We start from the raw sequence: 27,088 nt of genomic DNA on the forward strand, positions 1-27,088 counted from the left end.
TTCCCCCTTCTGTGGGATTATATTCCCAGTTTTGATCTCGGACGTCTGGCCATTTATAGCGTATAAGAATATTATACTACTGTTAAGCAAACTATGAATAATAAAAACGCCAAAACATGTGTCCGTTATCATAGCTACACGTTTGACAAAAAAAGCGCGTGAAAATCAGTGGTATTCAGTGAGGTAAGATGAATTAAATTCGCTGACAGTTCATTGCTCCTGCCAAATGAATTGCACTGAGTGGAGCGGATCACCACTCCAAGATGGCGGCGCCGCGTCTCGTCTGTGCCAATAGGCAGTAGCGCTCAATGCTGCGTACCCTTATAAGATGTCTATGATTATAACGTTAGCAGTGAGTTTACAGCCTCACTGATTTAACTACACAGCAAATAAAAGTCATGTTACTTAGCCAATAAACGTTATCTTACATTCAAAACGTACCCTTCTTTGTGGAACTTCAAATGTCGAACGAAGTTGGAAGTTGTTGCGTCTCCGTCTGTAATATTCGAACTGCGTGATTTGCATACGGCAATTCGTTTTTTGTTGACCAAGTCGTAGTTTTTATACCCGAACGAAACCAACTTTGGCATAATTGTTTCTCACTGCTGCGTTGTTTGACAACTCATGTTCGGTGGTTGTCCTGCAATTTGATTGGATGAGAGCTGTGGGATGAAAACAACGTAGATCTAATTTGATTGGCTATTGTACTGACAGCACACCAGCTGACAAGCAGCACACACGCTTATAGACACAGACGTAGAAAATGAAAGATACGGAGCGCTCCCAAACAACTTTTTAATCTTTGGGTTTTGGGGAAAGTAGCAAGTCATGTCAAGTCAAAAGCCTCAAGTCCAAGTGAAGTCACAAGTCATTGATGTTAAAGTCTAAGTCGAGTTGCAAGTCTCTTTACATTTTGTCAAGTCGAGTCTAAAGTCATCAAATTCATGACTCGAGTCTGACTCGAGTCCAAGTCATGTGACTCGAGTCCACACCTCTGATTACGCCTATACTGGCTCACTTGCACTGGCTTCCTGTGCACCTAAGATGCGACTTTAAGGTTTTACTACTTACGTATAAAATACTACACGGTCAAGCTCCTGCCTATCTTGCCGATTGTATTGTAACATATGTCCCGGCAAGAAATCTGCGTTCAAAGAACTCCGGCTTATTCGTGATTCCCAGAGCCCAAAAAAAGTCTGCGGGCTATAGAGCGTTTTCTATTCGGGCTCCAATACTATGGAATGCCCTCCCGGTAAAAGTTAGAGATGCTACCTCAGTAGAAGCATTTAAGTCTCATCTTAAAACTCATTTGTATACTCTAGCCTTTAAATAGACTCCCTGTTTAGACCAGTTGATCTGCCGTTTCTTTTCTTTTCTTTTCTACTCTGCTCCAAACCCGGGGTGGACCGCTAGCCTGTTCATCAGATGGGGACATCTCTACGCTGCTGACCCGTCTCCACTCGGGATGGTTCCTGCTTGCCCCACTATGGACTGGACTCTCGCTGATGTGTTGGACTTTCACAATATTATGTCAGACCCACTCGACATCCATTGCTTTCGGTCTCCCCTAGAGGGGGGGGGGGGGGGGGTTACCCACATATGCGGTCCTCTCCAAGGTCATTCACATTGACGTCCCACTGGGGTGAGTTTTCCTTGCCCGTATGTGGGCTCTGTACCGAGGATGTCGTTGTGGCTTGTACAGCCCTTTGAGACACTTGTGATTTAGGGCTATATAAATAAACATTGATTGATTGATTGATTGATTTATTTCTAAATGATTTGTTGAATCACACGAAATGTAAGACAACATGGCATTGTAGTGAGCTACAATGGTAACATGTCGAAATGTGAGTCACGTCGTGTTACGTCAGTAGCTAATCATATACTAATGATAATGGATTGCATTTATTTAGCGCTTATCATCGACTAGATAAGGGGTCCCCAAACTACGGCCCGCGGGCCGGTTACGGCCCTCCAAAGTCCAACATCCGGCCCGCTGGAAAACATTTTTTTTTTGTATTATTATTTTCAATCTGTCTTTTCTAATGTAATCCATTTTTTGGTGTTCCCTAATCAAAATTAGGGTGGTCCCAAAAAGGATTTTTCAAATTGACTTTGTGTCGGTTTTAAAAGTCCTCCCCCTCTGGTCAACATATGAAATAACAAGTGTGTGTAAAAATTTGAAGTGAAATGCGCCCCCTTTGGCCAAAATTCATTTAAAAAAGTACATTAAATATGTATATAGAGACATACTGTAATAACTTTAAGTAAATAATGAAGATTAAAAACCAATTACAAAAAAAAAAAAAAAAAATTATTAACTAAAAGCAGTCTTTTTCTCACAATGTGCCGACTTTTTTCTCATAAAATTGGGAACAATTTCTCATATTCTTTCTTTTTCTGTTATAGTGTAATATTTTCTCGTAAAATTGTGACATTTGTCATATAGAATTCTGACTTTTATCACAATATTGCCAATTTTTTTGTTTGTATTTGTAAAATAGTGAAATTTTTTTAGAAAAAATTATGACCTTTGTCATAATTTTGCCAAGTAAAATTCAGATGAGTATTATAATATTGCCAAGATTTAAAAGTTTTCTAATAAAATTGTGACTTTTGTCGAGTAAAATTACGACTGTTTTCATAAAATTGCCAACATTTTAAGCTTTTCTTGTAAAATTGCAACTGTTATTGAGTAAAATTTCAAATTTTATCATGATATTGCACAAATGTTCAGTTTCTCTTGTAAAATTTTGACTTGCGTTGAGTAAAATTACGACTTTTATTATAATACAGCCAAAATTCTAAGTTTTTCTTGTGAAATTCCAACTAATTTTTTTACAACAAGTGTTTTTATATTTGCATAGTATGTATAAATTATTAATGTTGGAAATACAAATATTTATATATCTAGAAAGGGTGGTCCTAAAGAGGTAGGCACTTTTCAAAGGTCTCAAGAAGGTAACAAATACAAGAATGTATGTGTGTGTGTGTGTGTGTGTGTGTGTGTGTGTGTGTGTGTGTGTGTGTGTGTGTGTGTGTGTGTGTGTGTGTGTGTGTGTGTGTGTGTGTGTGTGTGTGTGTGTGTGTGTGTGTGTGTGTGTGGGTGGGTTGAATGTTGAATATAATTCCCTTGTTAAAAAGGTCACATCACAAAAGGGATACCTCAGAATTCTCTTTTATTGATAGAAGTCCTCCACATGGTATTGTGTGCTTGCTTTGTTTGGTACAAGCGAGAACAAAAGCCAAATAGTCTCCATGGTGATCACAGTAACGCCTTAAACTAGTCATTCTCAACTGGAGGGTCTGGAGGATCTATAAGTGGGTCACTGACCCATTAAAAAATGACATGATAATATGGATTAAATGGCGAATGTCAGATTTTTTTTTTTAATGCAGAGGTCTATTTTAGTCATTGTTATGCAGTATTATGTTCCTCCATAGTCCCCCAATAATGTGTTCCTAAATTACTTTTTATTACTTACTTTTGCTACTTTTACTATGACCCACCCTTGCTCCTGATGGGTCGTATCTAGCGCCTTGCATGGCAGCTTCCGCCATGAATGGGGGAATGTGATGTATAAAGTAAAGCGCTTTTGGTACCATTCCAGGCATAGTAAAGCGCTATATAAGTAGAGACCATTTTACTATTCGCCATTTCTAATAGTCTGTCTGATATTCTGTGTCTAATTTTTACGTGCCTAATGTTCTGTGTCCTATATTATGTATTTTATATTCTGGGTCTTGTGTTCTGTTTTATATTCTGTCTCATATAGTTTGGGTCTTATATTCTGTTTTATATTCAATGTCTTATTGTCTGGGTTTTATATTCTGTGTCCTATATTACAGGGTTCCCCGACCTTTTTTCCACCAGGGACCGGTTTAATATATGCATTATTTTCACGGACCGGCTTTCTACGTGTAGCAGATAAAAACAGCAAAAAAATTATCCTTTAGCTACAGTCTGGCACATTAACATTTGATATGTCCATTAATGTGCATTGTCCCGTGTATTATAACAAAGGAGTTGTAATATACACCTATTAACAAGCTTATTTGTGTTTAGTGGGACAGGAGACAGTTGAGTTGGAGAAAATGCGATAGTTCATCAATTAAACAATATTTCTGTGCGGTCCGGTAGCAAATGCATACTGGTCCCCGGACCGGTGGTTGGGGACCACTGCTATATTATGTCTTATATTATATGTCTTATTTTCTGTTTTATACTGTGTGTATTATGTATTTCATAGTCTGTGTCCTATATTCTGTGTCTAATATTATGTGTCTTATATTCTGTATTTTATAATCTGTTTTATATGCTATGACTTATATTTTGTGTTTTATATTCTGTCTTATATTCCGTCATTCTGTCAGATATTCTGTGTTTTACAGTCTGTATCGTTTTTTTTTTTGTATAGCATCCCGTCCTATATTCTGTTTTATGTTCTTTGATTATATTCTGTATCTCATAGTTTGTTTTAAAAACTGTGTTTTATATTCGGTTTAGTATTGTTTGTAATATTATGTGTCTTATATTATGTGTGTTCAATGGGTTTTTTTTCGTAAAAAGTATAACTTTTGCATCGGCAACACTGAAGTTTGAGTGTTTTATATTCCGTCTGTCATTCCGTGTTATATGTTCTGTCCTATATTCTGTGGCTAATGTGCTATGTCCTATAGTGTCTGTATTATATACTGTCTGATAGCCATCATCTTATATTATTCTGTGTCTTATATTCTGTTTTATAATCTGCGTTTTATATTCTGTGTTTTATAGTGTGTCTGATATTCTGTGTTAAATGTTCTGTCCTATATTCTATGTCTAATTATTCTGTGTCTTATATTATGTGTCTGATATTAAGTGTCTTATAACCTCCATCCATCCATCCATTTTCTACCGCTTGTCCCTTTTGGGGTTGCGGGGGGGTCACTGGAGCCTATCTCAGCTACAATCGGGCGGAAGGCGGGGTACACCCTGGACAAGTCGCCACCTCATCGCAGGGCATTTTATAACCTGTGTCTACTATTATGTGTTTTATAATCTGTGTATTATAGTCTGTCTTTTATTTGGGCCTTGTGTTCTGTGTCTTATTTCGCCCTCCTCTCTTCAGCAATCAGACCCAAGCGCGGACGCCCCCCACCCAGTCCATTAGGCGCCCCCGGTACCGTGCACGCGTGATTGGCTGAATGAGAAGCAGCAGCCGGAACCTTCGCAGCAACCCACAGAAGACGACCGCCGCCGCCACCACAAGCGGCGACATCATCACAAAGCCGAGAATGATAAGGGCCGAGCTGCTGTTGTCGTCAAGGTAACCGCAGATGGCCGATGAGCCTTTCAGAATCTGTAAAGACACACAAGGGAGGGAGGGGGTGATAAGAGACACCTTGGAGGAGGTCTGGGATCAGGAGCGACATCATCGTAGCGAGGCGTGACGGCGGATGACAGAAGTTGTCAGCAACTCTCTGAGCTGTCAATCAACACACACACGACACACTAGGGCTACACACTTTGTACTGTAATGATTTAATGGTCACAGGAACGCAGCACAAGCGCTTGAAATGTTGGGGAGGCTTTTTGCTAAGCCTGAAAGGGGAACAAGAATGAAGCTAATGGTGTCACACTACTAATAACTTTAACCTTTTCCAGGCCAAGGACCTCCCAAACTGATAGAGATAAGGAACATGGACCCCCTATTTGTATATCTTGTATGGAATTATGATTGTATTTTACATTAAATTGATATTAATTGATTACATTAAATTAATATTTTACATTTACACACATGCTTATGTGTGCTATGGCTATGACGTTTTTTTTACTTTGCCTCAGTCTGGACCCTCTCCAGAGGCCCAGGCTTAAACTGAATATTTATTTTATGTTCGATCTCCCTGTAATGTTTGTCTGCTCTTGAATGGGATTGTGCTGAAAATCTTAATTTCCCCTCGGGGATTAATATCAATCAATCAATAAAGTATTTCTGATTCTGATTAAAATTATCCTAAAGGTACCTTGTTATTGTGCAATACTAACAATATTCAAATAATACCAATGTTGTGCCGCTAATCGCTAGCTGGCAACTAGAGCGCTAATTACTAGCTGGCATCTAAAATGCTAATTGCTAGCAATCTCAAGTGCTAACATGAATGTAATAATATAATTATTTATGCACATTCAACTACATGACAGTGTGTTGGTTCAGTATTTTTTTAAATCTATCTATTCATGTTTTTGTTCAAGTGTGTGGAAACATTTTTTGGGGGAAAATATACAAAAAATAAAACATTTTAAAAATCTACCAAAAATTTCACGGCCCCCCTGCAGTACATCTGCACACCCCATGGGGGTCACGGTCCTCTGTTTCTAAGACATCAGCTTTAATTCATAAACTCAAAACTTTGACCTAAATACAAGGCTATATTTTCTCCATAGACAGTTGGCTGAAACAGACGAGTTTTCAGGGTGTAGAGATTAAGACAGGTAAACCAACAGGTTGCGTTAAACTTTGTCTCCCGGAGCTTTTCTTCCTGTCACTCACACCAGCGACCAAGGGAGATGCAGCCGTGATAGAGGTTATAGGTCATTAGAAAGACATCAAATAACAAAGAACAAGTTTTAGCGTTAACTCTATGATCATTTTATGGACAGAATTTCTGGGGGCAGACAGAGTGTTGAGGGGATCTGGTTTGGTGGCTGCAGGATTAGGTCTCTGCTTTTTGCAGATGATGTGGTCCTGATGGCTTCACATGGCCAGGATCTTCAGCTCTCACTGGATCGGTTCGCAGCCGAGTGAGAAGCGACTGGGATGAAAATCAGCACCTCCAAGTCCGAGTCCATGGTTCACGCATGGAAAAGGGTAGAGTGCCATCTCCGGGTTGGGGAGGAGACCCTGCCCCAAGTGGACGAGTTCAAGTACCTCGGAGTCTTGTTCACGAGTGAGGAAAGAGTGGATCGTGAGATTGACAGGCGGATCGGTGCGGCATCTTCAGTAATGCGGACGCTGTATCGATCCGTTGTGGTGAAGAAGTAGCTGAGCCGGTCGATCTACGTTCCCATCCTCACCTATGGTCATGAACTTTGAGTTATGACTGAAAGGACAAGATCACGGGTACAAGCGGCCGAAAAGAGTTTCCTTTGCCGGGTAGCGGGGCTCTGCCTTAGAGATAGGGTGAGAAGCTCTGTCATCCAGGAGCTCAAAGTAAAGCTGCTGCTCCTCCACATCGAGAGGAGCCAGATGAGGTGGTTTGGGCATCTGGTCAGGATGCCACCCGAACGCCTCCCTAGGGAGGTGTTTAGGGCACGTCTGACCGGTAAGAGGCCACGGGGAAGACCAAGGACACGTTGGGAAGACTATGTCTCCCGGCTGGCCTGGGAACGCCTCGGGATCCCCCGGGAGGAGCTGGACAAAGTGGCTGGGGAGAGGGAAGTCTGGGCTTCTCTGCTTAAGCTGCTGCCCCCGCAACCCAACCTCAGATAAGCGGAAGAAGATGGATGGACTCTAAGATCATGCTAATTAATAAAGCAGAGTCTCTAAAAAGTGTCCAGCTATTTACTTTTTTTACACAAAGGAGTTTTGAAAGACGGGTTGTCTTCTCAGGGCATTCAATCGATCGCAACTGGACTGTTTGGTTTGTCTTAGAAGACGTTTGGCCTCTCATTGGAGTAGGCTTCACCAGTTCATGCTCATAGACTTAGCTTGGTCAAGACAAACCAAACAGCCCAGTTGCGATCGATTGAATGCCCTGAGAGGACAATGACCTGGATGAATGAGAACATTCATAGTTGTCTTATAATCAGAGTCGTCTCATATATACGGGTCGTGTGCCCAATTGTGGACTACTTGGGGATACCAATGTGTGTGAAATGATGCTGCACAATTCCTGTCGCTCACACTGGAAACGCGGGTGCCAAAGTGGCTGCAAGCTGTGCATAACGAGGTAGGAAGTCTCGTCGCAATTAACGTTGTTACAGCTCACTTGATTGCCAACTCATTTCCAAGCAGGTCGCTTTTGAGGTTTTGTATTTGGTTTGACATTTGCAGAAGACAGAAATAATCGATCCAGTCATAGGGTTTTTAACGCCGCTTGTTGTGACTTCCAGGCCAACAGGCTAACCACTTTTATTGAATAAATCACTTTCTAACAAAGACATGTCTATCGGAACAAGGAGAGTGATGACAGCGTTTCTTAGTCGTCAAGGTGAAGTTCTTCAAAGGAGGCAGAGAGTGGTCCTTCTGCCCTTCTTAATAACTCCTGGTATCTCTTCCACGCTCTTGAAACAGTATCAATATCAAAGATGTGAAACTTGCAAAGACCACCGGAGAAACACGAGACCAGTCAGGAATCTTTCAAAGCCGTCCATGATTGGGGTCTCCATTCTACTTCCCTCGGTTTTTCATCTATTGTCGCTCCCTGACTCACAAACTTGATATCACAGAAGTGTAATTAACTCGGAGCAACGCTGGGATGATCCGGAGGAGCGTATATTTAGTGCCTTACTCGTGTTTATTGCCCACTGAGACGTCCTCCAAACCCCCACGCGGCAGTGAAATATGTCAGCTTGTTCGAGGACGTAGCGGTAAATCTTCACAGGAGGACCTGACAGCAGGACTCAGGTAGAACTGTTTCTATTGGTCCCTGAGGTGGACACCAGAAGCAAAGTGCACGGTGTGAAACACGTAGAAGACAAGCAGATCATTTATGTTGACACTGTGTGACGAAAGCTTCATAGCATAGCGTCAATGGATCATCACATGCCGTCGTCATGGTAGCAGTGAGCCGAAATTTAGTTGTGTTGATATAACAAAAATACAATGTAAAATAAGTAACATATTGACCCGAATAAAAGACTGCCTTTGACCCCTTAGAACGGGGGTCAGCAACCCGCGGCTCTAGAGCCACATGCGGCTCTTTAGCTGCGCCCTGGTGACTCCATGGAGCTTTTTTCCAAATATGTATGGAAATAGAAAAAAAATGTGGTGAAAAATATGTTTTTTGTTGTAATATGGTTTCTGTAGGAGGACAAACACGACACGAACAACGTTTTGTCCTACTAATTTCAGCGACCTTTGTACTCACCGTTGTGTGGACTGTGACTCAACAGTTTGTTTACATGTACAACTTTCTCCAATGCTGCCACAGAAAGACGTGTTTTATGCCACTCCTTCCTTATCTCATTTTGTCCACCAAAGGTTGTATGCTGTGCGTGAATGCACAAAGGTGAGCTTTGTTGATGTTATCGTTTTGTGTTGAGTGCTAATCCGGCATATTTGGTCACCGCATGACTGCAAGCTAATCGATGGTATTTAGGCTAGCTGTATGTACATATTGCATCATTATGCCTCATTTGTAGGTATATTGAGCTCATTTAATTTTCTTTACTTATGTGTATTTAGTTTACTTTCCAATGTTTCATGACACATTATCTGTATGCAATATTGGCTACATTTCTGATAGTTGTTTGTGCGTCATGTTGTTCCAGACCACGGCAAACGTTGGCCAGCTTGCAAAGATTGTAATAAATCCATTAGAAGAAGACAGCCTGACGTTTCCTTTAACTTGGACACACACATCTACACCTTTGGTCATTCTAAGACAGTCGTTTCCAGGAGTTATCTCACCCTCTGAGAAGTTTTACTAATGTTTTCCAATGTTGTAAAAATTTATTGAATAAATATTACATTTCAACATTTCTGTCAATGAAGATTTGCGTCAGCCTGCGACACATAGTCATTTTGATAGTAGTCTAATATAGCTAATTAGCCACTTACATCATGTGTTGCCTTCATTATAACACTTATATAAGTCTTTAAATTTTTTGCGGCTCCAGACCGATTACTTTTTTGTATTTGTGGTCCAATATGGCTCTTTCAAAATTGTTTGGGTTGCCGACCCCTGCCTTGAAAGTAATCTTACATCCAGGTTTGGACTGCACTGAGCTTGGCGACAACTGACTCTTTTGCAAGCTGGTCAGATCTTTTCTTCACTTCACTGAAAAAAATACTATTCCAAAAACATGTCTTGGAAAAAAAAAGAGGGGTCTTCTTAGTCAGAGCTTTTTTTCTCATTGTTGAAAAAAGTACTATTTCAAAAATGTGTCTCGGGGAACAAAGATGGTTCATCTTACTCAGAGCTTTTTTTCACACTATTGAAAATTACTATAAAAAATTAAAAAAAACATGTCTTGGGGGGAAAAAAGTCTTCTTAGTCAAAGCTTTTTTTCCTGTTATTGAAAAAATACCATTCTAAAAAACATGTCTTGAAAAAAAGAAGGATCTTCTTCGTCATAGCTTTTCTTCTAATAATTAAAACATGATATTCCAAAAAAAAAAAAAAAAGGGTTTGTCTCAGTCAGAGCTTTTCTTCATGTCACTGTAAAAATACAATTCAAAAAATATGTCATGGGGGGGAAAAAAAGTGGTCGTCATAGTCAGAGCGTTTCTTCTCGTCGCTGAAAAAATACCATAACAAAAATTTGTCCTAGAGCGAAAAAGCAGTGTCGTCTTAGTCAGATCTTTTCTTCCCGTCACTGTAAAAATAAATTTCCAAAAATTTGTCATGGAAAAAAAAGGGTTTGTTTTAGTCAAAGCTTTTCTTTCCATCACTGGAAAAATACTATTCCAAAAACGTGTCATGGGAAAAAAAAAGAAAAAAGTGGTCATCTTAGTCAGAGCTTTGCTTCCGATCAAACACTATTACAAAAAGTTGTCATGGGAAAAAACGGTTTGTCTTAGTCAGAGCTTTTCTTCCTGTCACTGTAAAAATACCGTACTAAAAACGTGACTTGGGAAAAAAAAGAGGTGATCTTATATTTAGAGTCACTATAATGATATAACAAAACTTAAATGAAGGAAGAAGAAAGTGTTTGATATCTGCCGTAGTCCATCTTTGGTCACAAGAAGCTCCTGTGAGACCAAGCACTGTTTTTAAGCTACCATGACCAAATCTGGCTGCAATTGCGCGCCTTTTGACTGCAATGTCAAAAAAGGGTTAATTTCCCTTTAAATTGTGTGCACTTGTGTTGTGCTAGTCGGTCGTTTCCATAGAAACTCTATTATCAACACCCATAAGTGTTTCCCACTAAACAACTAAGGCTGGACCTACTGGATGATACATTTTGTAAAAAAATAAAATTAATTTTGTTCCAAATGCAAATCAATGTATGAATTATCATCTAAATCTATTGTGCAAATGCTATTGGGCCCTGAAATTGGAGATACTTTGCATAAAAGGGCTGTACTTCTAAAGGCAATTGTCACATTTTATAAAACCTCATTCGAAAAAAGATGCACACAGAAAGGGGCAAAGTTTAACAAATGCACCGCTTCTATGTTTTATGTCAGTGTAACCGCATAAGTCTGATTGACTTGAAATTTCTCACACAGGTCAACGCGTTCTACAAAACATCCATTGTAACTTGATGCTTTTTTGTCGAATGACCACTAAATTTGGTACACATCTTTAGAGGACTGACAAGCATACAGTATGTGTGTCAAATGTACGCATGATTGGTAGAACAAAAAAATGGCCGCTATATAGCAAAATGTCTTTGCAGGGCCACGGGCAAGACTTACAGCAACTAATTGTACATCATTTATTACGATTATAAAACTTTGATCTGTATATATTACCGTTTTTTCTGGACCATAGGGCGCACCGGATTATAAGGCGAACTGCCGATGAACGGGTCTATTCAGGTCTTTTTTCATACAAAATGTAACAACTCGGTCGCATGTTTATGCGGAGGTCGTTCTCCCAAGATGCAGACGGAAAACTCCGGACGAAGCGTGCAGGTAGGAAATTATTTATTTGCATAAACCATGCAGGAAGAACAGGAAAAACAAAAGCGTGCCGATAGCAAGGGCGGCAAAGCTAAGGAAGAGCCTACCGTGGAAGTTAGCATCCAAACAGGAATCAATAATCAAAACTATAGCCGTCATTAGCTGTTGCGTGATGCAAACAAGGAAGCCACACTGATAGTGGAGAGAAACGGGAATAAGTAGCTCTCTGATTAGTGCCCAGGAGCAGGTGAGCGTCCCAAACACTAATCAGAGGCAGGTGGAACTAATCTGCAGTCATGGCAACTGAAACACAAACTCAGGGGTGCAGAAAACAGAACAGAGGTAGTCAAAACTAACAGAACAAAAAATGATCCCGGCAACGGATCATAACACAAAAGGCACATCGGATTATAAGGCGCCTTAAAGGCCTACTGAAACCCACTACTACCGACCACACAGTCTGATAGTTTATATATCAATGATGAAATCTTAATATTGCAACACATGTCAATACGGCCCGGTTAACTTATAAAGTGCAATTTTAAATTTCCCGCTAAACTTCCGGTTGAAAACGTCTATGTATGATGACGTATGCACGTGACGTCAATCGTTGAAACGGAAGTATGCGGACACATTGAATCCAATACAAAAAGTTCTGTTTTCATCTCAAAATTCCACAGTATTCTGGACATCTGTGTTGGTGAATCTTTTGCAATTTGTTTAATGAACAATGAAGACTGCAAAGAAGAAAGTTGTAGGTGGGATCGGTGTATTAGCGGCAGACTACAGCAACACAACCAGGAGGACTTTGAGATGGATAGCAGACGCGCTAGCCGCCGACCTCACCTTGACTTCCTCCGTCTCCGGGCCTCCGACCGCATCTGTGATCGGGTGAAGTCCTTCGTCGCGCCATCGATCGCTGGAACGCAGGTGAGCACGGGTGTTGATGAGCAGATGAGGGCTGGCTGGCGTAGGTGGATAGCTAATGTTTTTTATCATAGCTCTGTGAGTTCCGGTTGCTAAGTTAGCTTCAATGGCGTCGTTAGCAACAGCATTGTTAAGCTTCGCCAAGCTGGAAAGCATTAACTGTGTATTTACAGGTCCATGGTTTAATAGTATTGTTGATTTTCTGTCTATCCTTCCAGTCAGGGGTTTATTTCTTTTGTTTCTATATGCAGTTAAGCCCGATGCTATCACGTTAGCTCCGTAGCTAAAGTGCTTCGCCGATGTATTGTCGTGGAGATAAAAGTCACTGTGAATGTCCATTTCGCGTTCTCGAATCTCATTTTCAAGAGGATATAGTATCCGAGGTGGTTTAAAATACAAATCCGTGATCCACAATAGAAAAAGGAGAGAGTGTGGAATCCAATGAGCCAGCTTGTACCTAAGTTACGGTCAGAGCGAAAAAAGATACGTCCTGCACTGCACTCTAGTCCTTCACTCTAACGTACCTCATCCACGAATCTTTCATCTTCGCTCAAATTAATGGGGTATTCGTCGCTTTCTCGGTCCGAATCGCTCTCGCTGCATTGTAAACAATGGGGAAATGTGAGGAGCCTTTCAACCTGTGACGTCACGCTACTTCCGGTACAGGCAAGGCTTTTTTTATCAGCGACCAAAAGTTGCAACTTTATCATCGATGTTCTATACTAAATCCTTTTATCAAAAATATGGCAATATCACGAAATGATCAAGTATGACACATAGAATGGATCTGCTATCCCTGTTTAAATTAAAAAAATTCATTTCAGTAGGCCTTTAAGGGGTCATAGTAGGATTTTTTTCTAAATTTAAAACATTTCCTTGTGGTCTACATATCATGTAATGGTGGTTCTTTGGTCAAAATGTTGCATAGATCATGTTTTACAGATTATCTTCAAGTCACTTTCTGACAGTCGCTTCAGGATGCGCCGTTTTGTGGGCGGTGTTATTTACGTGGCTCACCTTCGCCAGCGTCTTCTCCCCGTCATCTTTGTTGTAGCGGTGTAGCGTGCAAGGACGAGAGTGGAAGAAGTGTCAAAAGATGCAGCCAACTGTTTTAATGACATTCAAACTTCACTTAAATCATCAACGGAGCAGCATCTCCTCATCCATGGCTCACTAGTGCAACAACGCCGGAAATGTGTCCCGTGAAAAACCGTCTGACCAGAACTGTCCAATAACTAAAGTTCCTTGGGTGAATAATGTAAACTCACTACACCGGTATGTTTTAGCACTTACATGGCAAGATATAAGTAACTTAGAACTTTACACTACTTTATATTAGAAATGGCAACAGCAGAGGATGAATGTCCCATAACAAGAAGATAGAGAAAAAGAAGCGTATTGACTACGGCATCGGCATGGACTACAGTGGAGGACCTGCGCAAATTTTCAGGACTTATGCAGAGCTGAAATACACATCAGCAGGTACCAGAAGGTTACAAAAGTTGTTTTTTCATAATATTGTAAAACAAAACGTCAAATAATATCTTTACTAATGGGTGCCATTTTGTGGTTCTTATACACAAACCATAGTAATACTTGTATCTCTGACTATGGTAGCTGTAATGGGCCGACAATCCATCCAGCGGTGCGCCTTCAAAGACATACTAAAACATTTTGACAGATTTTTGAGCGCCGTGTGTAATGTTCTTTATTTTCAATGGAATGTTTAAAGTTTTGGTGTTGTTTACTGCCGTCATATTGCAGCCTACACGTATCTTTTATGTTTGACTACCATCTACTGGTCACACTTATCATTACACCATGTACCAAATAAAATTGTTTCGAGGTCAGTAAGCACAACCAGAATTATTCCGTACATTGGACGCACCGGGTTATAAGGCGCACTGTCGATTTTTGAGAAAATGAAAGGATTTTAAGTGCGCCTTATAGTCCGAAAAATACGGTACATGCATGATAGCATGTCTTACAAAGCAAAATGGAGCCCAACCCCTAGGGTGCGCCACAAATGTAATTTCCAGTTATTTACAAGTGAGAGTCCACACTTCTATAACATATTCACCTTCCTGGTGGAAAATGTTACATTCATATAATATATAATGATCTCGGCATGTCTTTTAAGGCAACTATTTGAGAGGTAGGAAACAAAAGGTTCAGGTTGATGCCTTCAAATATGTTGTCTATTCAAAATGGTGTCCCCCAGGGGTCCATATTGGGTCCCATGTCTTGTGTCATAATGTACTTCCCAGTTAAATAAAGTTTACTGACCTTAACAATAATTATTCACAATATAAAGCACAAACAAGTCATTCGAGAATATAAAGAGGTGCTCGTCACTCACTCTGGAATGGCACAGGAACCCGGCATAGAGCGGCACTGCAGCAGGCAGCAGCACCACAAAGAAAACCCCGACCAGGAGCAGGGCACCAGCCAGAACCACCGACACGTCCCAAAAGACCAGAGCTGCCCCGCATGCCAGACAGCCACACCGTCCTCTCTGGCTGCCCCACGCCGAGCCTCCACTGTGAGCCACTGGAGGGGGAAGCATCTTGACCCGCTCGCCCATCCACAACTCTTCCTCCTTGTCCTCCTCGCCTGAGCCTCCATCGTCCAGGTCCACGTCCATGCCGCACATCCTGGGAGGAGAAAGAGAAAAGTCAGCACTATCAGAAGACACGGTAAACAGATTTTTTAATTAGGACGGGTCAGCCTCATCAGGTATGGCTGATCAGGAAGTCATCAGATTGAATCGAAATAAGGACGTTACACACACAAGCACACACACGCACACACCATCTTATTGATCAATGCTTTGCCACTAAAGCTAATGTATTTTAATTTCATCCCAAAACACGCTAAAGCACATTAAATGACATCCATACTGCACATCCATCTTACAATACCATCAATAAGCTGAGCAAACAGTAACTAAATAGTCCTTGTAGTCTCCACTTACCTGATAAAGTATATTCCAAATCCCCTAAGAAGTCTTTACTTGCTGTCGTTTCATTAAAAAAAAATATTAAATGAATATAGGATATAAGTTATGTTGGCGGTTTTTGGAGCGGTAATAAGAGAGAGAAAATAATCACCTGCCAGTTGGTGAGAGCTGCTGAGCACGAGGGGAGGGAGAGAGAGGAGAAAGAGAGGCGCGCCACCCTCGCCTGCGTTCACGAGACGCCACGTGATCACAGCAAAGCTCTTTTTGTATTGGTTGATTATTGGTTATTTTGAATTAATTGCCTACCGTAATTTTCGGACTATAAGGCACACTTAAAATTATTTCCTTTTCTCAAAACTCGACAGTGCGCCTTATAACCCAGTGCGCCTAATGTACGGACTAACTCCGGTTGTGCTTACCGACCTCGAAGCAATTTTATTTGGTACACTGTGAAATGATAAGTTTGACCAGTAGATGGCAGTCACACATACGAGATACATGTAGACTGCCCTATGATGGCAATGTGACTCAAATAAGCAACACCAACATTTTATATGTTCCATTGAAAATATAGAACATTACACACGGCGCTCAAAAATCCATCAAAACGTTTTAGTACGACTTTGGTAAGCTATGAAGCCGCACCGCTTGATGGATTGTACTGTGCTTCATGATACGAGTATTATTATGGTGTGTGTATAAGGTAAGACATATTATCTGGCGTTTTGTTTCGCAATATTATGTAAAGCAACTTTTCTTACCTTCTGGTACCTGCTGATCTGTATTTGGGATCTGCATAAATCCTGAAAATTGCGCGTGTCCGCCTTTGTAGTACGTGGCGACACCGTAGTCGATAAGCTTCTTCTTTTTCTCCATCTCCTTGTTATGGGACATCCATCCTCCGCTGTTGCCATTTCTAATATAAAGTAGTGTAAAGCTCTTACTTATATCGGTCAGTAAACTCGCCATGAAAGCGCTAAAACATACCGGTGTAGTGATTTTACATTATTCACCCAACCCCTTTAGTTATTAGAGAGTTCCGGTCGGACGGTTATTCACGGGACACATTTCCAGCCTTGTTGTTGTTGCACTAGTGAGCCTCTGATGAGGAGATGCTGCTCCGTTATTGATTTAAGTAAAGTCTGAATGTCATTAAAACAGTTAGCTCCATCTTTTGACACTTCTTCCACTCCCGTCCTTGCACGCTACACCGCTACAACAAAGATGACAGGGAGAAGACGCTGGCGAAGGTGAGCCACGTAAATAAGACCGCCCACAAAACGGCGCATCTTGAAGCGACTGTCAGAAAGCGACTTGAAGATGATCTGTAAAACATAATCTATGCAACATTTTGACCAAAGAACCACTATTACATGTTATGTAGACCACAAGGAAGTGTTTTCCATTTAGAAAAAAATTATAATAATATGACCCCTTTAATGCGCCTTATAATCCGGTGCGCCTTTTGTATGAAAATAGACCTGACTAGACCCGCTCATCTGCAGTGTGCTTTATTATCCGGTGCCTATGGTCCGGAAAATACAGTGATTTTATTGCACACTAAGAAGGAACAGTATAAATGAATAAAGTTTTCTTGTTTGACATGGTCTTTTTTATTTACATATCTTTTCCATTTAATTCTAAAATCTAAGTTGGGCACAGGGGATATTAATGGCCGGCACACGTTTTTTTTAATACTTAAACTTTCGAGCATATTTGATTCTGTGATGGGACTCTTCAAGGGGGCCCTATCATGCAAAACCAACTTTTCTTACCGATTGGTACTTGCTGTTGTGCATTTGGGATCTGCATAAGTCACGAACATTTGAAATCAAGGCATGGAGGCAATGCTGAGATATTTATAGAACGATCTTGCCTTCCGATGTACTTCCTCCAAACGGTCCGTTTGGAGGAAGGCAGAGCTTCTCACCCTATCTCTAAGGGAGAGCCCCACCACCCGGCGGTGGCAACTCATTTCGGCCGCTTGTACCCGTGATCTTGTCCTTTCGGTCATAACCCAAAGCTCATGACCATAGGTGAGGATGGGAACGTAGATCGACCGGTAAATTGAGAGCTTTGCCTTCCGGCTCAGCTCCTTCTTCACCACAACGGATCGATACAGCGGCTGCATTACTGAAGACGGCGACGGCGTGGCGAAGTTGGTAGAGTGGCCGTGCCAGCAATCGGAGGGTTGCTGGTTACTGGGGTTCAATCCCCACCTTCTACCATCCTAGTCACGTCCGTTGTGTCCTTGGGCAAGACACTTCACCCTTTGCCTCTGATGGCTGCTGGTTAGCGCCTTGCATGGCAGCTCCCGCCATCAGTGTGTGAATGTGTGTGTGAATGGGTGAATGTGGAAATACTGTCAAAGCGCTTTGAGTACCTTGAAGGTAGAAAAGCGCTATACAAGTATAACCCATTTATCATTTATCATTTAAGATGCCACACCGATCCGCCTGTCAATCTCACGATCCACTCTTCCCTCACTCATGAACAAGACTCCGAGGTACTTGAACTCCTCCACTTGGGGCAGGGTCTCCTCCGCAACCCGGAGATGGCACTCCACCCTTTTCCGGGCAAGAACCATGGACTCGGACTTGGAGGTGCTGATTCTCATCCCAGTCGCTTCACACTCAGCTGCAAACCGATCCAGTGAGAGCTGAAGATCCTGGCCAGATGAAGCCATCAGGACCACATCATCTGCAAAAAGCAGAGACCTAATCCTGCACCCACCAAACCGGATCCCCTCAACGCCTTGACTGCGCCTAGAAATTCTGTCCATAAAAGTTATGAACAGAATCGGTGACAAAGGGCAGCCTTGGCGGAGTCCAACCCTCACTGGAAACGTGTCCGACTTACTCCCGGCAATGCGGACCAAGCTATGACACTGATCAAACAGGGAGCAGACCGCCACAATCAGACAGTCCGATACCCCATACTCTCTGAGCACTCCCCACAGGACTTCTCGAGGGACACGGTCGAATGCCTTCTCCAAGTCCACGAAGCACATGTAGACTGGTTGGGCAAACTCCCATGCACTCTCAAGGACCTTGCCGAGAGTATAGAGCTGGTCCACAATTCCACGACCAGGACGAAAACCACACTGTTCCTCCTGAATCCGAGGTTCGACTATCCGGCGTAGCCTCCTTTCCGGTACACCTGAATAGACCTTACCGGGAAGGCTGAGGAGTGTGATCCCACGATAGTTAGAACACACCCTCCGGTTCCCCTTCTTAAAGAGAGGAACCACCACCCCGGTCTGCCAATCCAGAGGTACTGCCCCCGATGTCCACGCGATGCTGCAGAGTCTTGTCAACCAAGACAGCCCCACAGCATCCAGAGCCTTAAGGAACTCCGGGCGGTTCTCATCTACCCCCGGGGCCTTGCCACCATGGAGCTTTTTAACTACCTCAGCAACCTCAGCTCCAGAAATAGGAGAGCCCACCACAGATTCCCCAGGCACTGCTCCCTCATAGGAAGACGTGTTAGTGGGATTGAGGAGGTCTTCGAAGTATTCCCTCCACCGATACACAACATCCGCAGTCGAGGTCAGCAGAACACAATCCTCACCATACACGGTGTTGACATTGCACTGCTTCCCCTTCCTGAGGCGGCGGATGGTGGTCCAGAATCGCTTCGAAGCCGCCCAGAAGTCGTTTTCCATGGCTTCCTCGAACTCCTCCCATGTCCGAGTCTTTGCCTCTGCGACCGCTGAAGCCGCACACCGCTTGGCCTGTTAGTACCTGTCCGCTGCCTCAGGAGTCCTATGAGCCAAAAGAACCCGATAGGACTCCTTCTTCAGCTTGACGGCATCCTTCACCGCCGGTGTCCACCAACGGGTTCTAGGATTACCTCCACGATAGGCACCAACTACCTTGCGGCCTCAGCTCCAATCAGCCGCCTCGACAATAGAGGTGCGGAACATGGTCCACTCGGACTCAATGTCCACCACCTCCCTCGTGACATGTTCAACGTTCTTCCGGAGGTGGGAATTGAAACTCTCTCTGACAGGAGACTCTGCCAGACGTTCCCAGCAAACCCTCACAATGCATTTGGGCCTGCCAGGTCTGTCCGGCATCCTCCCCCACCATCGCAGCCAACTCACCACCAGGTGGTGATCGGTAGAAAGCTCCGCCCCTCTCTTCACCCGAGTGTTCAAAACATGAGGCCGCAAATCCGATGACACAACTACAAAGTTGATCATGGAACTGCGGCCTAGGGTGTCCTGGTGCCAAGTGCACATATGGACACCCTTTTGTTTGAACATGGTGTTCGTTATGGACAATCTGTGACGGGCACAAAAGTCCAATAACAAAACACCTGTGCATTGAAGTCCCCCAGTGGAATGAGGGAATCACCCGGGGGAGCACTCTCAAGTACTCCCTCGAGTGAATCCAAATAGGATGGGTACTCTGAGCTACCGTTTGGCATGTAAGCGCAAACAACAGTCATGACCCGTCCCCCCACCCGAAGGCAGAGGGAAATTACCCTCTCGTCCACTGGGTTGAACTCCAATGTGCATGCTCTGAGCCGGGGGGGCAACAAGAATTGCCACCCCAGCCCGTCGCCTCTCACTGCTGGCAACGCCAGAGTGGAAGAGAGTCCAGCCCCTCTCGAAATAACTGGTTCCAGAGCCCTTGCTGTGCATGGAAGTGAGTCCGACTATCTAGCTAGAACTTCTCCACCTCGCGCAATAGCTCAGGCGCCTTCCCCCCCAGCGAAGTGACGTTCCACGTCCCAAGAGCTAGCTTCTGTAGCGGAGGATCGGACCGCCAAGTGCCCTGCCTTTGGCTGCCGCCCAGCTCACATTGCACCCGACCTCTATGGCCCCTGCTATGGATGGTGAGCCCATTGGACGGGGGACCCACGTTGCCTCTTCGGGCTGTGCCCGGCCGGGCCCCATGGGGACAGGCCCGGCCACCAGGCGCTCGCCATCGTGCCCCACCTTGGGGCCTGGCTCCAGAGGGGGGCCCAGGTGACCCGCGTCAGGGCGAGGGAAATCTGGGTCCTTCGTTTTTATTTTTCATGGAGGTATTCGAGCTGCTCTTTGTCTGATCCCTTACCAAGGACCAGTTTGTCTTGGGAGACCCTTCCAGAGGGCATAAATCCCCCGGACAACATAGCTCCTAGGATCATTGGGACACACAAACTCCTCTACCACAATAAGGTGGCAGCTCAGAGAGGAGTCACCCACAAACCTTTACAAAAGATTGTCTGAAAAACTACTTTTAATTGCCACCTCGGTGCCAACTATTTAAGCAAAGGAGGAGACAATGAAACGGCAATTAATAACAGTAGGTTACAAATGTTGGAATGATGTGTAGCGAGCTTGAGTTTTTTGAGTTTGAGTTTGAGTTTATTTCGAACATGCAAGCATACAACATGATACATCACAATTTCCAGTTTCTCTTTTCAACATGTTCGAAAAGGAGTAGGAAGAAGCAGAGCTTATTTAATCCTACCCCTTTTCTTTTTTTTTTTTTTTTTTTTTTTTTTTTTTTTTAATAATGTCCTGCCCAGCTTCTCGGGCAAATCATATAGCAGATGTAGATGCCCATATCGGCTGTTCAGATTTACTTTACAAAAGAGAAGTGTAGGATACTTCTCTTGTTGCCTTACTTGTATTTTGACTTTATTAAATGTATTTATATTATCATTTGGTGCAGCCGGGCCGGAGCAGGAGGGGATAGAAAGAGAGAAAAAGGAGGACAGAGGGGGGAATTGTGGGGACAAGAGGGGGATTAGACAGAGAGACAAAAACAACAACAGCAAACACAACAACAACAACAACAGAGCAACATCAGCAAATACGACATGTACAAATATGATAGTAAAAGTAATAGCAAATAAGCAGTTAGCGAAAATTTAAAAAAAAAATTAAAAAAATACAGAAATGACAATGAGCATTATTACACTAAAAATGGAGCAATATGAATACCAATAGAAATAGTGCTATTGATAATAAACAATACCAGTACTTTACCTTTATTATCAACAATACAATTGTTCAAATGCAACAATACATATACATAATGATAACTTGAGATACGAAAGAATGCAGAAAAATGGAGGGGAAGAAAGAGAAGCAACCTTAACCTTGTAGATTGTTATAGTAACAATAGGTTAAGCTTTGTCAGTGTGCCATGTGTTATACCCAGTTTACCCTAGGGCAACAACGTTAATATATGTTTGATGAAACGTGATTATGTGCATGAGTGTATGTGTGCATATGTACTTGTATATGTACTGTATGTGTATGTGTGCTTGTACAGTGAATGTATATGTACAGTATGTGTATATGTGTGTACAGCGAATGTATATGTACAGTATGTGTATATGTGTGTACAGCGAATGTATATGTACAGTATGTGTATACAGTATGTGTGTTTGAACAGTGAATGTATATGTACAGTATGTGTAAATGTGTGTTTGTACAGTGAATGTATATGTACAGTATATGTACGTGTGTGTTTGTACAGTGAATGTATGTGTAGTATGTGTATGTGTGTGTTTGTACAGTGAATGTATATGTACAGTATGTGTATATGTATGTTTTTACAGTGAATGTATATGTACAGTATGTGTATACAGTATGTTTGTATAATGAATGTGCGTGTGGATGTACGAACTTTGAGTGTGTAAATATGTACTGTATTTATTTGTATATGTATGTGGGAGCGTAGGTACCTATGTATGTCTGTATGTATGTGTGTGAGTATATGTGAATTTGCATGTACAATACATTTGACTCCCAGTGTGTGCGGGAGCCAGAGTACGGCCCCAGCCTCCCCGAGAACCCATCCCACAAACAGTAGGTGTGGTGCCCAGGGAACCAGGGGCCACCGCCCCCACGCAGCCAAGCCGGACAGCGACAGGAACCCCAGAGCCTGGCCCACCGTTCCGCCCACAAGGGCCAGCAGCAGGCCGCAGACAGACGCAGCAGGCCGCAGACAGATGCACCCGGCAGAGGACAAGGCACGAGAAAAACAGGGGGAAGCTAGACCCCAAGCCAGCGAGAGACCACACCCCACACGGACAGAAAGGCGGGACGCCCCGCCCGAGGGGCCCGGAGACCCCCCGCAACCGGACGGGAAGACCGCCCCCGCCCCACCGGCAACAGGGCCCCCACGAGCCCCCCCCCACCCCCGGAGAGCGCGGCGAGGCCAGCCCACGGCCACCCCACCCAAGCCGGCCGCCACAGGACCACCCAGCACGGGGCCACAGGAACCACCCACCCCACCCGCAGGGACCCCAACGATGGAGATGGAACAACCAGCAACCGCCCCGCCGAGTCCCCCCCCTGAGGTAGGGGAATAAATAAATAAAATAAATAAATACATAATAATAATAATAATAATAATAATAATATTAATAAAATATTTTTTTTTTAAAAAGGGGGAAAAATAAATAAATAAATAATTAAATCTATTTATTAAAAAAAAAAAAAAAAATTAAAAAAAAAAAAATAAATAAAAAAAGAATTAAAAGAAGATCACAGACATGCTGACACACAAGGTCGCTACCCCAACAACTGGCCGACTCGCAGCACCTCGGAATACCCTGCAGCACCAAGCCACCACAGTAGACGCAGGGACCAGACCCAGCAGGCCCCAACCAAGACGGCCACCCGGAAGGGATGGACGGCGGGACCCAGGAGCTCCAGACACGCAGTCCGGATGCAGTAGCCTGAGGCGCCGACCCCCACCCGACAGGCAGGCCCAGAACGTACCCCCAGAAATATACATACATACATACATACATACACATAAACATACACATGTACACATACACACACATACACATGCATACACATATATATACATACATACATACATACATACATACACACACACACATACACATACACAGTTTGTCAGCCCCGACAACCACCACGCGCGCGCGCTGCCACCAGTCACAACATCAGCCACCCCCCTGCACCAGACCCAGCAGCCACGGGCGCCCACACCACAAACAAACGGCAGCAGAAACAGCAGCCACAACACCCACAGACAGCCAGCACCACCCAATCAAATCAAAGCGATCAAAAAAAAAAACGCGACCGGCAACCACACGCCAACAGGATCACAGATACCAGCCAGCGCCAGCCCGCCAGCAAGCCCAAACGCCAACACGCAAACAAGAGACACCAACACCTACCCCCCCCCCCCCCCCCCCGCCAAAAGACCCCCCCAACCCAAACCCGCACAAACACACCACCGCCCAAACAACCGAGACACAGTATCCAGACCAGACACGGGCGCCGCGCCGCCACCACATCAAGTCGCCAACAGAGACCCCACAGCGCAAGGTCGGGCCACACGGGCACGGACCCCACCCAACAGGAAGCGAGACCCGCGCGACGCCACACACAAATAAATAATAAGATTAAACAAAAATAACAATAATTTAAATTAAAAAAAAAACCTTTTCTTTTACATAACAGTTGCTAAACTTTTTTTTTTACTTCCTGTTCTCAATTTATTCACAATGTACTCCATAAGTAATCACAATAAAAATAAATAGATAAATAATAATTGGTGAAGTAAGTTACATTTCATATGATGAGATAAGTAAGATTATTTTGAGAGTGAAAGAATGGATGAATTAAATAAATTCAGAATGTTTATCATGGTTCTTCTTCTTTGTACTTTGTAAACACTTTAAGTTTGAAGAGTTTCTTGAAGTGGATCATATTAGTACATTGTTTGATTGCTTTGCTTAATCCATTCCATAATTTAATTCCACATACTGATATACTGAAGGTTTTAAGTGTTGTACGTGCATACAAATGTTTTAAATTAAATTGTTCTCTAAGATTGTATTTCTCCTCTTTTTTTGAGAAGAATTGTTGTATATTCTTGGGTAGCAGGTTATAGTTTGCTTTGTGCATAATTTTAGCTGTTTGCAAATTCACCATGTCGTGGAATTTCAGTATCTTTGATTCAATAAATAAAGGATTTGTATGTTCTCTATATCCAACATTATGTATTATTCTAACTGATCTTTTTTGTAACACCGTTAATGAATGAAGTGTACTTTTGTAATTATTTCCCCATATTTCTACACAGTAACTCAGATATGGTAACACTAGTGAGCAGTAGAGAATATGAAGTGATTTTTTGTCTAGAACATGTTTTGCTTTATTCATTATTGACGTGTTTCTTGCTACTTTATGTTGTATATTTTTTACGTGAGATTTCCAGTTCAATTTATCATCAATCATTATACCTAGGAATTTGGTTTCATTTACTCTTTCAATTTCTTCTCCGTCTATTTGTATTTGTGTTTGACTTTCTCTTCTACTGTTACCAAATAGCATTATTTTAGTTTTACTGAGATTCAACGATAGTCTGTTTTTGTCAAACCATCTTTTTAATTTGTTAATTTCTTCTGTTATTATTTGTATTAACTTCTGAGTGTTCTCTCCTGAACAAAATGCTGTTGTATCATCCGCAAATAGTACCAACTTTAAATCTTTTGTAACTTTACAAATGTCGTTTATATATCAATCAATCAATCAATCAATGTTTATTTATATAGCCCTAAATCACAAGTGTCTCAATATAGAGATTGAATAATTTAGGTCCTAGTATTGATCCCTGAGGTACACCACAGGATATATTTAGCGTTGTAGACGTGTGTTCGCCTAGCTTCACGTATTGTTTCCTGTTCGTTAGATAACTTCTTATCCAGTTTAAGACTAACCCTCTGATGCCATATCGTTCTAGTTTTTTGATTAATATATTGTGATTAATAGTGTCAAATGTTTTAGTTAGATCCATGAACACTGCTGCTGCACATTTTTTACTATCTATTGCATTGGTAATTTCTTCTGTAATTTCAATTAAAGCCATTGAAGTTGAAACATTAGCTCTGTATCCATATTGGTTCTCTTCGAGTATTCTATTTTTATTTATGAAACTCTCTAATCTGTTATTGAACAGTTTTTCAATGATTTTAGAAAATTGTGGAAGTAAAGAAACAGGTCTATAATTTGTAAATTGATGTTTGTCTCCAGTCTTATAAATTGGTGCAACTTTAGCTATTTTCATTTTGTTTGGAAAAGTACCTGTTTGAAATGATAGGTTACTAATATACATTAATAGTCCTGAGATCTCTTCTATAACCTTTTTTATCGTTTCCATATCAATTCCGTTACAATCAGTTAAAGTCTTGGATTTACATTTTTTCACGATTGTAACTATTTCCTCCTGTGTCACATTACTGAGGAACATGGAGTTGGGATTTCGCTCTATGGTATCAGTATAGTCCTCGATTGAAACTGGGTCTGGAATCGTTTCTTCCAATTTTGGTCCAATATTTACAAAATAATTATTGAAGCTTTCAACTACTTCCTTTATGTTGTCATTTTTTTTATTTCCGTCTAAGAAGTATTGGGGGTAGTCCCTCTTTGTGCCATTTTTGATAATGCTATTAAGGATGCCCCATGTTGCTCTCATGTTATTTTTGTTCCTATCCAATAATTCACTGTAATATTCTTTTGTACATGATCGTATTATGTCTGTTAACTTGTTTTTATACTTTTTGTACTTAATTTCTGCCTCTGTAGTTTTTTGTGCTATAAATTTCCTATATAGTGTATTCTTCTTCTTACAAGCATTTTTTAATCCTTTTGTCATCCATGGTTGATTATTCTTTCTCTGCTTGTTACTGAGTTGTATCCATGGACAATGTTTGTCATAAAGTATTATGAACTTGTTTAAGAAATGTTCATATGCTTCATCAACCTCTTTTTCATTGTACACATTGTCCCAATCTTGCTTTTGTAGCTCAATTTTGAAGGCAATCATCCTCTTCTCTGTGCACAGTCTTCGAAATGTCCTTTTGTCTTCCATGTTCTTCTTGTAGTTTCCATCATATATTGTAAAAACTGGCAGATGATCACTAATGTCGGTTATAAGTAGACCACTTGTAGTGTTATTATCAAAATCATTGGTAAAAATATTATCAATAAGCGTGGCACAGTGTGCTGTGATTCTGCTTGGCTTTGTGATTTTAGGATATAGACTGATGCTGTACATTGTATCAATGAAGTCATCAATAGACTTTTGCTTGTTGGGGTTCAATAAGTCAATATTAAAGTCACCACATAAGAACATTATTCTTTGACCATTGTCCATGTAAGTTGCTTTGATCCATTCTTCAAATTGTTCTATACTTGACTTAGGTGATCTATATATACAACTAATGAAAATGTTTTTGCTTTTTTCCTGACATATTTCAATGGTTATACATTCTAAGATATTATCTATAGCAAATGACATGTTTTTTACCACTTTGTAGTTCAGGTTCTTCATCACGTACACAGCTACTCCTCCTCCATTTTTGTTGGTTCTGTTAATGTAGTTTAGTTCATATCCTTCCAGATCAAAATCTATTCCTTTTGTATCATCAATCCATGTTT

The 27,088-nt window shown here is 42.0% G+C and overlaps 1 protein-coding gene across 2 annotated transcripts in view; it reads right to left on the bottom strand.

The window, feature by feature from the left end:
- Positions 1-3,171: 3,171 nt before the first annotated feature.
- Positions 3,172-27,088, bottom strand: part of LOC133630518 (transmembrane protein 88) — a 39,393-nt gene continuing 15,476 nt past the window's right edge. Inside the window, exons 1-3 of one of the 2 annotated variants that reach the window (XM_062022209.1) lie at positions 15,679-15,723; positions 15,064-15,358; positions 3,172-5,342 (exon numbers count right to left, since the gene is read on the bottom strand). In XM_062022209.1, the coding sequence (XP_061878193.1) occupies positions 5,115-5,342; positions 15,064-15,357 (522 nt within the window). In that variant the 5' untranslated portion in view covers position 15,358; positions 15,679-15,723 and the 3' untranslated portion in view covers positions 3,172-5,114. Of the gene's footprint in view, positions 5,343-15,063; positions 15,359-15,678; positions 15,724-27,088 lie in introns of those variants that run through there. The other variant, XM_062022162.1, reaches the window with a different exon arrangement.

Source organism: Entelurus aequoreus, linkage group LG01 (assembly GCF_033978785.1).
Source record: "Entelurus aequoreus isolate RoL-2023_Sb linkage group LG01, RoL_Eaeq_v1.1, whole genome shotgun sequence".
Taxonomy (NCBI): domain Eukaryota; kingdom Metazoa; phylum Chordata; class Actinopteri; order Syngnathiformes; family Syngnathidae; genus Entelurus; species Entelurus aequoreus.